Raw genomic sequence first — 13,848 nt, 5'->3', positions numbered from 1 at the left:
AGAAATAACTTATCTGAAATCAATAGAATGCCTCAATGAAAAGTTTTGGACATCTCACGAAAAATATTTGCAAGATCAATACTTAAATAGTTCAGTAGTATTAAAAAAAGAAAATATAAGCCAAAGTTAAAATGACCCAGTGAATTTGATATTTATATTAGCCCTTTGAAAGCTTAGAAAAAAACTTATTAAAACAGGGTATAGAACTCTTGCTGTTGATGCTGTTTAAACACTCATGCTGGCCTCACAAAAACTACTCTTATATTGAAGGCTGTCTATGACCCAAGAATAATTTTAAGATAAGCATGTAAAAGTTGACTTCAGTATTATATCTATTTTCAGAGATGCAAATAATGTATATTCAAATCTTAGGAAAAATGATTACAAGGCTTCTATCATTCTGAAAGTTCTACATATTTTTATATGCTACAAAACAATGAAAACAAGAGATGTGTCAAAAGCAGTATACCTTGGAGTACAACCCCTGAAATCTTAAGGTAACAGTCAGAACAAAAATCCTAGCAGTTGTTGAGAAAAGTGAAAGATAACAATCCAATACACTTGACACACATTCAGTAATATTAATTCTACATATAAATTTTAATTTCAGAGTCTGGAGCTAAATCATAAAGATCTTAGGACTGGGAAGAGTAAAACTGGAATTACTCCAGCAAAGAAAGTAAACCTGCCAGTATTCCTGTCTTTGTACTAAAGATTTCCTGTGGATCAAGTACACAGTTCATAGGACCTTGCCTTCCCAACGGAAAATATTCTAGGTTTGCAAGATTTCTACAAGACAGAGATGCCAGAAGACTTCTTTACATAGTAGAGAAGTTTTCCCTCTGGCAACTGTGAAGAAGAGGTAGTAAATCCTGTCCAAACACATACAGGCTTCTTTTACAATGTTAACAGAGCATTAGGAGCTAAAATAACTAATACTCGAACCAAAATTTCACAAATTTTCTGTATTCATTAAACAACAAAAATTAAGAATGCAGCTGCTTTAGTGCCTGCTACATACCCATATTGTTTTATCCTTGTCTGCACTACGACTACTCTGCTGCAAAAGTTGGTGATTATTTTGAGTATGAGGGACTACAGTGGTTCTTTGGAGAAAAAATTCTTATTTACCCTATCTGAACTACTTTTGAGATGGCCCTGTGCTGACTATAACTACTGCAAGGATAAATGCACCTCACATACCAGACTAGATCCTTTAGCAACAAGCCTCTGGGAGCACTGTATGTTGATGCTGTAGCTTTCTAAATTCGTATACAAGGGCATTGAGAAAGACTACGAAACTGTCTGCAGGTTTTTTTTTCTAGTTCTCTGCCTTTGAGAGTAAAAATGAGCAGAAATGTACCATATCAATCTCATCTTAAAGACTATTTCAAGACTGATCAAGCTACAAGTGACTAGAAAGCATTACCCTCCCCAAATTGAGTCAAATCTGAAAAAAAATGCACTACACTTACAAACTTTGGCCTCTGTTCTAGTCTACATTTCAAAGGAGGGGTTTTGTCACCAGATTGCTCTAAGAAAAGAAATTTCTTCACAGAAATACTTCAGGTTCCAGATGTCTAAACTTTGACAAACACACATAAAAATGCTGGTTTACTATTTAACCAAAATAACTACAGCACTTCAAAACTGAAACACATTGTAATGCATCATTAATGGCTTGGTTTGGTTAATGCTAATACTGCATTGATATTTATTGAACTCAGTCTCATTGCTATATTGGGCTTGTATGATCGGGTTTTGGTAGGCAGGTGGTACAGGGTGGCTGCTGTGAGAAGCTGCTAGAAGTTTTCCCTATATGTGATAGAGTCGATGCCAGTCGGCTCCAAGGCAGACTGAGCCCACCAGCAACAGCTCCTGGGAAAACCAAAACCAAACCAAACCTGCGCAACAGCAGCCAAAGAGAGGAGTGAGGATATGTAAGAGAAACAGCTCTGCAGTCACCAAGGTCAGTGGAGAAGGAAGGGGAGGAGGTGCTCCAGGTATCAGAGCTGTGATTCCCTTGCAGCCCACGGCGATGACCATGGTGAGGCAGCTGTGCCCCTGCAGCACATGGGGGTCCACAGGGGAAGCAGATCTCCACCTGCAGCCTGTGGAGGGCCCCACACCGGAGCAGGTGGATGCCTGAAGGAGGCTGTGACCCCTCTAGAAGGCCAGTGCTGCAGCAGGCTCCTGGCAGGACCTGTGGATCCATGGAGAGAGGAGCCCATGCTGGAGCAGGTTTGCTGGCAGGACTTGTGATCCTGTAGGGGTCCCATGCTGGAGCAGTTTGTCCCTAAAGGACCTCATCCCATGGAATGGACCCACACTGGAACAGTCTGCAGGGAACTGCGGCCCACAGGAAGGAGAAGTTTGCAGAGAACTGTCTCCAAAGGGAGGGACATGGTGGAGCAGGAAAAGAGACTGAGGAGTCCTATCCCTACAGAGGAAGTTTGTTGACTCTGAAACAGGAGTTTCATTTGACACACATACCAGGAAAATGGACATTTTCTTCTTCTGTGAGGCATGTTTCAGGTTAGTGAAGGCTTCTCTACCAAGTCCTCTGTCAGGAACATTTAGAATATGAGCCAATGCCAGATCATCCTTAGAATTCACCAACAGGCTTAAATATGAACAGACAGACTTCTTTGCCAGGATTGATGCCTGTATAAGAAAACAAATTGGTCATCCCACTGCTAAATTATGTTCCATTTTATTTTAAAGCTAACTAGACATGTACTGATACGATTTCTGGAAGAGTAAGAAATTCACCTTGCATAATTTCAAAATGCTACTTTATTTGTGACGACTCTGGAAGCCTTGATGAAAAGCAAACATGACAAATAATCAAGAATTACATATACTATTCTGGAATATTCACAAAATATTTGAGGGTTGGATCTCTAGTTATTAAAATTGGCTATAAATTTCTAGTTAGAAATGTCTTCACATATATACCTTTCCTATCCCAAGGCAAATATTAAACTAAGAATTTGTCATTAACTTCAAATAGACTAAGATTTTAAACTACTTGCCAGCTCTGCAACAGATTCAGTGATTTTTCTCTTGACTCCCAGGGGATTTCAATCAAAGAAACTCTACTGATTGAGTCTGGACAAAAAATTGTGACCCAGCCTGACCCACATAACCAAAATATAACATTGTAATTGCTAATATTGCAGCACTGTTCTGGACCCTGTAAGAACAACAGGACAAATTCTGTCCCAGGACAGAAGAATTTGCAGTTTTCTACAAGCAAAGATAAAAAAAAGGCCATTAATAGAGGAAAGTACAATGAGAAAACTTATATCTCCTATGGAATGTCTTCTTATTCAACAGAATGTATACAACAAAAATGTAGACAGTATCAAAACCTAACATGTATGTGCGACAGCCTGCAAAGACAGACCTAAGAGAATATAAAAAAGCAAAGTATTTTTACTGCACAAGTCAGAGCAGCAAGAAAGCCATTATGTTAGTGGTACAAGTGCTATTTAGGTGAGAGTTCAGAAAATATTTTCTTGTTCAGAAATATTTTGAGTTATACTGAAATCATCATGGCTAGGCTTCGCGAACGAAGATTTGGGAAGGCTCTATCCACATTTGTTACAGGCACGTTGGTGACTTATGAGGCCAATACGAGATAGACATATCCGATTGCAAAAGGCACAGCAGAAAGACTCCTTAGATGGTATCTTCTGCAAGACACGGTTCTTTCTGCGTTGCCTTTTCTCCTCGAGGGTGATCCTGCGTGTGTTCTCAAAGGAGACAGCTGCGTTATAGATGGTGTGTCTCCAGGCCTCCCGATTTGAGGCCAGAGTAGACCAGTTATGGTGATCAATACTGAAATATTGATTTGAAATTGCCACTTATGAGAGAAGTAAGTTTGGAAATGAGTAAAGCTACAGCATTTCAAGCATTGTTATACAGCATTCAGAGGTTCTTATTTTGGTGGTTGAAAGGGTAAAAGGAAAGAACCCAGTACTCCCAGAGAGTCCTCAATTCCTCTACAGGGACAGTCAAACTTTGTTTGCTTTGCTACAGCTGCCACTTCAGTGGCTATTTAGATTTCTTCTGTATGTAAGGGAGTACGAGTTAACAAAATGAAATCAAAGAAGTTTAGTTCATTTTGCAGCATTGGGAAAATCATTTAACTCTTACACAAGATAATGTCTGAGTGATGCTGTACGTGTAGAAAAATTTACTCCCTGGTGTTTCAATGCAGATTAAGTCTACATCAAGCACCTGCAATAAAAGGACTGTCTCCCAGATATAAATTTCAGCACATAGCCCCGTACGCACCTACAATGTACTCAAATCATACAGAGTTTGAATACACAGGTTCTATAGTTTTTAAACCAGCCACATTTGAATACCAAAACTGGAAAAGGAAATGATGCTATATTTTAACTTTTCAATATATATAGAACATTACAACAGACAGAAATAATTTTTACCTTCACATTCTCCTGGCCCTGTCTGTCGACTTGTGTAGAAGGAGTAGGAAGAACAGAACCACTATTTTCTTGCACATTAGTTATGCCAGAAATGAATTCCAACAGCTGAACCTTTAATAAAAAGATCAGAATAAACTTCAATATGAAGATGACTAGAAAGCAAAAGTGGTTTTAAAACCTGGTGTAAACCTACATCTCTGCCAGTTTGGTCATGTTTGAGGTTAACGCAGCCCTTACAACCTACTTTTGGTTTTAGTATTTAAAAGTACAACCTATGTTTTGGAGAATATTTAATATCTTATGCCAAGTTTAGGAAGAGCTCATTAACCCACTCAAGTTCTCTGTCTTCCTCGTGAAAACAGTGAGGGGAAAAAACACATTAAAAAAACCCAAACAAACAAAAGACCTGCAACAAACTGCAACAGAGCTGTGACTGAGTGGCGGAAGTGGAACCTCTTTTGGATTCTGAAAAAAAAAATCTAACTTGGAACTAAACATAATAAACCAAAGTTTTTGCTTAAAGAGCATAGTATTTTCAAAATGGGAATAATTAAAAATATTATGGTTGCATATCAACATACATCCAAAATTCCATGGCACGTGTTAATTACTAAGATTTACTCCAGTTTTACCAAGTTTCTACAGTTCATTTTTCACTTCCACTTATGGCAAGGAGCAATATATTCATAGAAGAGTTGTGGGACTCACTCATCCAGCAGGACAAAAGGAAGAAATAATTTTTGAGTGAATTTAAAATCTCTTTAAAATATTTAATAATTTAAACTCCAGTGCTTCCCTTATAGAAACACTAAGTAACTTCTATGAATAACTCAGAGATCCTGTGTATAATTAAAAGTGTCATAAATCCATGGAACCAAAAATATGCCAAAACTACATCAGAGATCAAACAAACATAATACTTACAGGGGCTATGCTTTCATCTTCAGGTAAAAGTCCAAGACTATAGCACTTCTGACATATGTCTACTAGATCTAACATATTGCTTTTTGCTAAGAAGGTGTGATAGGCTTTTTTTACATCAGCATAATTTTCAGGTTCTTTCATGTTTTCATATGATAATCCCAGTTTGTCATGTAACAAATAGTTCCAAGTTTCCAGCACATCACTAAGTGATACTGTGAAGTCTCCGCAGTGCTAATAGAAAATGAAAAAATAGCAAAAAATATTGTTTCATATTCAGCATAGCTTTAAAAAATAAATTTAAAACAAGTTGTATACATATTTTTGAAAAAACTATTATCATCTAAGTTTATAATAAACAAATTCTTACTTATAGTTGAAGTTCTTCCAGTGCTTTGCATCTACAGTTGAACTTTGTTATATGCAGTATTTGTTCCTGATCTTTAAAATACCAGATATGTATATTGGTCTTTACTCATAAGAAAAGACACTGAATGTTACAGGACTACTTCTTGCCTAAAGTTATTTATTTGCAGAAATAGTTTTCAGCATAGCAGGTATTTACTTCCCAAAGGCAGTAAACACAGCTCTCTTACCTTGCTTCAGGCAGTAATCTAGGAAAACATGTCAAAAAAAGGAGGTTTTTTTTTCCTGTGTTAGTACAGCTATACTTTAGCATAACATTGTTGCTAGATCCTTCTAATAAATACATTAAAGCAATGCACACCCATCTGTTACTAGCACCACAACTAATGTTAACTATACAGCATAGACCACACTCATATCCAGCTTCTGGCCCAGTCTCCCTGTCCCAAGTGCCCCTCTGCCTTCTCCTCCAACTCCTTGCTCTTACCACCTTCTCTTTCACAACTAGACTCCTCATTTTTGCCCACACACTGCTCTTTGATCTATGTACCAGGCCCCACTTCCTGCTGCTAAACTTTTTCACCCAAGCTCCTTTTATTCGAGTTAGACCTCAGATTATGCGCAATAAGTAATTTCACAATTGTAGCAAATTTTCCAGTTTTCATCAAAGAAACAGAGTCCACGCTACTGGTGTCTAAAGCATTCCCCAACACATGGCAGCAAAAAAAAAAGCTGCTGTGTAATTCATCGTGTAACAGAATATAAATGCCCTGTAACCAAGTAGCAAGCCTTGCTTTGCTATGTCCATAATGGCAGATAGTGCCTGTCTAATTAAACCTGGAAAGGTTTAATTCTATTTCATGACATTTTCACATTAAGCAAATTAATTACCCATAAACACCATTAGCAAGGGAACATAACACTAAACACAAAAACATGAGAAAGTCTAGTAATTTAAGTCAATCCAACCCAAATCATCCCTCCTTAGGGTTCTAGCATATTTAGCACAAATTTCCCAATAGATCTGGTTAAATACACGATTCCAAAATCCTGAAAGTCAATTATTTTGATATTGTCTAGGAAAAAAACTGGGAGTGAAAATGAGAGTACTCATACATATTACTTTCAGAGCACTTTTTGCCTTCTAATTTGTGCATGGGTTATGATAAATCAACTCTATGAACTTACATGCTATTCCACATATCACCAGAATATTAAAATGTCATGTATGTTTTCTGAAAAGCACTTGACTTGCATTTCAGCCTCTCGAAAAATTAAACATGTAATCATATTATAATCCAATTTAAACAGATCAAAACAGCAGTAGATTGGGAAAAAAAATGTTTTCTCACTTTGTTTTGAAACAAAATCCTCCAAAAGTACTAAGTTAAAGCACTACTTCATATAGTATCTAATAAATCAAAACCTTTCCTCACCAGATCAAGGGCTTGCAGAGATTAACAAAGTTTATATTAGTGCTGCAAAAATATTTTAAATACAAATAAAATTGCATTCCAGATACTAACCTTCGTGATCAGGTGTTCACTGTGATGCTGTATTCTATTACTTAGACAGTCCATTGGTCAAGTATCTGGTTTTAAAATTAATTAAAGAAATAATGTACTGTTTTGCAGTAAGCATATGTCAGCTGGCTCATAGCTTAAGGAAGTTCAAAAAGCCCCATGCTTTCATTCCATTATAGGCACGGCAAGTACTTTGTTTCATATGCATAGAACCAATAAGATATTATTGGTTTCATTCAGTTCACTTCCAGATAGGGCCATATGCTAAGTTTCCTTGGAGTCTTATATAAGAATATCTGAAATCCAGTAGCAAATTACATGCTTAAAGACACCATTTTTAGTATTTTTGTAGGTATTGCAAGCTTCCTAGGGCTAACTACATAGCAAATCAGCTTTTTTCACTTTATTTTGACAGAAAATTCTTTTAAAAAACAGAAAGTTGTGTATTTCAGCAATAACATGTTGTCTCCCACCTTCCCCAAACATATGGTCACTAGCCTTTTCTGGAATACATGTGTAAAAGACTGCTGTGCTTAACCATCACCCACGTGTTTTCTCTAGTTCTATTATTTTTAGGCATGCTCCTAGACTGCAGTATTGTTTCTGGCTTTGTCCTTGAGTTTCTGTGAGATTCTGCAGTCTTGTCACCTCCAGTCCTACTTAGCCTTCGTTGCTTGCATACACTCTCACACAGAGAAGTTCCCAAACAGTGGTATAAAAAGCTCATTGAAGTAGTATAAAGCAGCATTTTGACTGAGTATCCTGTAACAGTAAATGTTGACATTGCCATGCAGAGATTTAGAAACTGGTTCATATAAACACAAGTGTATGGACATCTGATAGTTGTTATATTGCAATCTGCAGAAGCAGTGAAGGTATAGGTCAATATTCCAAGCTTAGAGGAATTACAGTATTACTTGGCATGGGTACCGAAGACCTTTTTTGTTTTGGGAGGAGGGAGTGGGTGTGGACAGTGGGGGGTGTCAAGGGAAAAAGCACCAGGGTCAAAGAGAGTAGAGGTCTTCTCTGTTTAAGGAGGACTAGAGAGCTACTGTATGTACGGGTCAATAGAACAGCAGTTGCAACAACAGAATCATGAAACAGGCAAAGTAAATATTGTAGTCATCCAACCAACAAAACAGTAATTTCTGAAGTCAACTACAGTGGTAATAAAAAACATGACCGAAAATTTAGAACCCTCTTGGCTAGAAACAAACAAAACAAAAACCCTCCCACACCACATCCATGCTCCCCCCTCTACCCCTCAAAACAGACACCTGTAATACTATAGAGGAGAGGGGTGGGAGGGAGAAGAAGACAAAGTCCTATTGATAAGTTGGGGAAAATGCCTCAAAATTTAAGTAGCAAGAGTTTTTTGACACAGTTAAAACAACTCCAGCCGTTAAGCAACACAAAAATACAAGAAACAATAACTTAAATATTTATGATTTGGTTACAGAGGTTATGGGAAACTACAGTAGAACAGTCTCAGTATGTCATTTGCTTTTAAAAAAAAATCCAATTAAATATTTATTACTGCAACCTTTTTTCTGAAGAAGAGCCTGCCCCTTGTAGAGGTGATTACTCAGCACTGGTGGGACCACATTCAAGTACTGTGACCAGTTCTAGGCTCCTCAGCACAAGGGAGACACACTGACAATACTGGAGCGAGTCCAACAAAGCTCAGTTAATCATCCACAAAGATGATTAAGGGACAGGAGCACCTCAGGTATGAGGAAAGGCTGAGAAAGCTGGGGGTGTTTAGGCTGGAGAAAGGAATGCTCATGGAGGATCTCCTCAATGCATATAAATTTCTGAAGGGAGGGTGCAAAGAGGATGGAGTCAGGCTTTCTTAAGGTGTCCAGTGGTAGGACCAGAAGCGATGGGCACAAAGTGAAGCACACACGGGTTCCCTATGAACATCAGGAACATCAGGAAACGCTTTTTTACTTTGAAGTATTGGCACAGGTTGCTCAGGGAGGCTATGGAGTCTGTATCCTCAGAGACACTTAAAAGACATCTGGGCAACTGAAAGTCCTGGGCAACTGGCATTGCCAGGTTGTCCTGCTTGAGGGAGGCTGGATAAGCTGAGTTCAGAGGTCCCTTCCAACTTTAACCATTCTGTGATTCTGTGAAAAATTATTCATACTGAAGAACAGCCAAGACAATGTCTCTTGGTAGCATCATTACAATATGTTACAAGCAACATATTATATATAATTGCTTCCAAGTTGGTAGGAGAGTCTCATTACCAAAAGGGAGACAGATACAACAGTTCAAGGGACTAACGCTGTAAACCAACTCTGCATTTTTCTTCATTTGCCAACATGGAAACAGGACAATTTGGGAAAATCATTTCAAGAAATACAAGATACTGAGCAGAACATAACACTCTTCAGTCAGCATACAAAATGCACTCACAGAAGCACAGAGTAGAACCAAACCACACACCAAAACTGCTTTTGTACAGACCAGAAATATACAAACACAAATTTCCAAAGGGAAAATGTATTTCTAAAATTAACATTAAAGAACTTTTTCTGTCAGTATCACAGCTCTAGTGCTAGAAGAGATTTACAACACCTATAAGAGTAGTCTGAGAATTTAAACTCACAGTTTCAGGAAAAATAATTGTTTTATACATTTTGGGTTTCCCCGCTACTAGGTAAAACAACCACGGTCTGAAAACGACAAGCTAATTATTTGACCTAATAATCTGTCTTCTACCCCTTCTGATCCACAAGTGCAAATACACTCAAAACAATTAGCCTCAACTGAACTTCATCTTGAAAACTGTTATTTCTATTTCTAACCTTAAGAAAGGTTCTTCTCTTGAAAGTGTTCCTAGATTTTAGATCTATACTAACAAATCTAGGTAAAAGGTATTTGTTTTCTCTACAGACCTTATGTCACTTGTCTTTATGCCATATGGTCACGACTGTGGTACAAAACAAAGTATTTTCAGAGGAATTCAAAGCATAGATTTTCTTTTTTCTTTCATCCCTGCTACTTGATCAGTGTTTATCAGACTGTCTGCTACCCTCATTCTGGTGAAATTTAAGACTAACACATGATCAAACTTTTAAAATTTCCAGGAGTTCTTCAAAAAGCTTTGTTATTTTTCATTTCTCCTGCAGATAGAGATAACAGTTAAAACACCAAATTCATTAAAATTGTCCAGTCTGATAAAGAAAGAAAATAGTTTTTTTGCTGCTTGTGGTAGCTTGGATTTTTGGCTTGGTTTTTTTTTTTCTGTTAGAGCCAGTCAATAGCCTATTAGCACAATTATTTTTATTGCAGTAATTGACTTTATTATTACAATAGATATCCATCCTACAGGTGTTACACTAATAATACAAAATTATTGTATTTAAATCAGAGACCTAACAAGGAACATGCCTACAGCTGTAATGCTTTACATCTAAGTTTGAAGTTTCAGTGCTGAACAAAATAAAACAGACACATTTTAATCTAACACTATGAACATATACCCATCTGAAGAAACTGAACTTCAGAGGTAGCACGTGCAGATGTTAAAATAGTTTTAATTCACACATACGGTTTATATATACCAATAATTTGTCTTATTAGACCAATTAGTATAATCAGAAAAACCAAATCAGGTTCTGAACATTTAGTCTTTCTTCAGCTCTGAAGTAGAAGCTACATATTTTAAAATTCAATTACTTGAAAATAACTGTTATAATTTTTGTTAGATCATCTCTGAAAGAAAAGATACTTTTGGAAAGGAGGAATCTTCATTGGAGGAAAAAGAAAATAATTGAACAAACTAGTTACCTCTAGTAGAAGGGAAAAACTTACTGTAAGCTGTTAGGAAACAAGGAGCAACAAACCATAAAAATATCATCTTTTTCATGTCTGTAATTTTTGGCATCCAACAGAACACATTTTAATTCTCAGAGTTGGCTTTGGAAAAGTGTTTGTAGCTTTCCCTCAGAATCACAACAAACATGACAAACAGTGATTGCCTCCATAGGTAATTAGTTTTCCAGGAGTTCATTTTGATGCACGCATGCTAATCTTCCGATTTTACCTACACAGGTATTGCAAGGACATCAGGCCCCCGGTTGGAATATATTACATTTTATGGAGTACAAATGTAGAATCCTGGGATTCTAATGTTTTTGATGCAACATTTATTACATTGGAGATGAATTGTCTAGTTTTATACTTAATGTTTAGACAAGACATACCCCCAGTCTGCACATTTTAGACTACAAAGTTTTTTCTGGTGATGAACTCAATTACACTAAAAAGTGGTTCTGGAAATATTTCCTCGGAGATATAATCTTCTTCCAGTACAAGTGGCAATTTTTTAAATAATATGTTGCAACTAGGCACGAACAGACTGAAGAAGGTTTTCTGTTTGTTTGGGTTTTTTATTGGTTTGGAGATTTGACTTTGGCGTGGTTTTGTCATTTGTGCTGTGTTTGTTGATTTGGTGTGTTTGTTTTGGTTTTTCAAATTAAAGATTTGTACTCCACGTTTGATTTACTTTGCAACATCTGGGTAAGTCTTCCAACAACGGACTTATTATTTCCATCAATAATTAGGTTCATTGATCCCAAAAGATATGTTTAGGTTACGAAAACGAATATTGCAATAGTTCTTATTAGATGAAACACATGTAAAGGTCTGATTGTATGTTGCCACTGTATCTGATAAGTTTCAGATGACTGCTAATGCCCAATTGCCCTGCTTTAACAAGCCACAGTGCCCCTTTCAGAGGCACCTCAGGGTTACACCTCTTCTTCATCATTTGACAGACACCTCTTGTACAGATTCAAAGAAAGCCATATAATTCCTATGGTACAGGGTGCACACTCACACCTTAATATGTCCATATAGGTCTTCATCTGATGAGTGTCAGAAAAAATGGCAGCTAGTTGTTGCAAAACTGTTGCAAGTACAGCTCATGCAGACTATACCAAATCAGTTTTATACTGATATTCTTCTCATGTCATTCCAAAGAAGTTTTGGAGCACTCAGAAAAAAGATGTATCCCAAATGCCATAGTTCTCCCACCCCGACCTACAGCACAAAAGAAACATGGAAATTTTGATGGAAATAAACAGAAGCTACGTGATCAGCAAAAATATGCTAATGTTTACCATTAAATTCTGGAGCTCAAGTATACACAACGCACTTCCATCCTCCCATCTGTCTTGCAGTTCTTTTTACTAAGTCCTGATTCAATAATCATACTAATTTTAGTGCCTTGCTGTATCTGACCCTCAGATGCACCCTGTTTTCACAAACAGCAATGAAGTGACCAAAACTGCCATTTCATGTTGGTGCCTAAGCAGTAAGTGAACCAAGTTTAAGTATCAAGAACATACTGAAAAGAATGCTAACCTGTTTATTGACTTCAGCCATGGACAGTTGCAATGCCATCAGCATGCAGTCTGCTCCACATACCGTAGTCCTTTCAGAGTTTGAAAATAAACGCCATTGCCTTCTGAAACACTTGACCAAGTTTAAAATCTTTTGCTGGAAAGTAATCATTGTCTAGAGTAGAAAACAGAGATAATCAATAGAAAAATGAATATAACTATGCAAGAAGTATATGCATGACTTCACCTTCCAATAAGCTGTGCAAATCCTGTTGTATTTTCTTAAAGATCAAGTTCCTTCAAGAAACTCTTTCCACTTAACCAGAGTTGCCTCACTGTGACAAAGCAACTGTGAAGATAAGGGGTTAAAAGTATGTCACACCTTCATGAAGATCCCTCTTGTACATTATACCAACATAAAAGAATGTTATCACAAATATGACAGTCTTTTTGTCTCCAAAAGCAGCTTCAGAATGTCTTCTGTAGTTTCTGCATTCACTATACATTCCGATCAGGGTATATGGGGATGTTTTAAACCTGGAAAAAGAGATTTAGTATTTCTAAGACTTACTAACTAAGATAACTCTAAATACTTTTGTTACCTATGTAGTCTTTATTTTTTATTTTCTTTTTAATTCTGTAAGTCTTTATCTCCCCTATTTCCTCTGACAATAATTGGACTACTCCATGCTTTGGTCTTTTTCACCTTCTTGCATTTGTCAAGACATAGGTACTAGACAGTGTAGTAAAAATTTGCCTTTAAATTTGTTCTCTTCTGAAACAAAGTTCCCTAACACCACAGTGACAGTAGAGGAGCAATACCCATACTGCTTACTTCCAGAACACAACACCAATTGTTTGCTTTATTTCACCTAGCTAAGGCAGAGCTCACATTGGGCTTGTTTTTTGGTGATTGGCACGACTGGAAAAAGGGATGAAGCATGTGCGAGGGGCAGGGAAAGCAGGAGACATCAGGCAACAAGCAAGACTGCAACAGCAACTACACCTTCTCATTCTCCAAAACCTCTGAAGAGGACAACCTACTTTATTGTTTTTACGCTGACATGAAGTCACACGGGGACCACAGAGTTCTGAAACAGCTGTGCAGCTGCAAGTCAGCGTGGGACAGATTAAAACCTCTTCGGAGTCTTTTCTCTTTCTCCCTGCTCCGAGAGGTTTCCAAGGGACAAACAGCCTGAACAAGCCAAAAACCCTAAGGAGCAACCC

At 37.3% G+C, this 13,848-nt stretch overlaps 1 protein-coding gene across 1 annotated transcript in view; it reads right to left on the bottom strand.

Annotated features, from left to right (window-relative positions):
- Positions 1-13,848, bottom strand: part of LOC113984820 (PARP1 binding protein) — a 42,451-nt gene that overhangs the window by 28,420 nt on the left and 183 nt on the right. Inside the window, exons 2-5 of the mRNA XM_039383208.1 lie at positions 12,644-12,796; positions 5,382-5,612; positions 4,458-4,568; positions 2,494-2,664 (exon numbers count right to left, since the gene is read on the bottom strand). Of these exons, the coding sequence (XP_039239142.1) occupies positions 2,494-2,664; positions 4,458-4,568; positions 5,382-5,612; positions 12,644-12,793 (663 nt within the window). The 5' untranslated portion in view covers positions 12,794-12,796. The remainder of the gene's footprint in view (positions 1-2,493; positions 2,665-4,457; positions 4,569-5,381; positions 5,613-12,643; positions 12,797-13,848) is intronic.

The sequence above is a fragment of the Pipra filicauda genome, unplaced genomic scaffold (assembly GCF_003945595.2).
Source record: "Pipra filicauda isolate LSUMZ 115617 unplaced genomic scaffold, ASM394559v2 scaffold2_size9829703_pilon, whole genome shotgun sequence".
NCBI classification, from domain to species: domain Eukaryota; kingdom Metazoa; phylum Chordata; class Aves; order Passeriformes; family Pipridae; genus Pipra; species Pipra filicauda.
The sequence above is the reverse complement of the archived record's forward strand: the minus strand, read 5'-3'. Positions and strand labels throughout refer to the sequence as shown.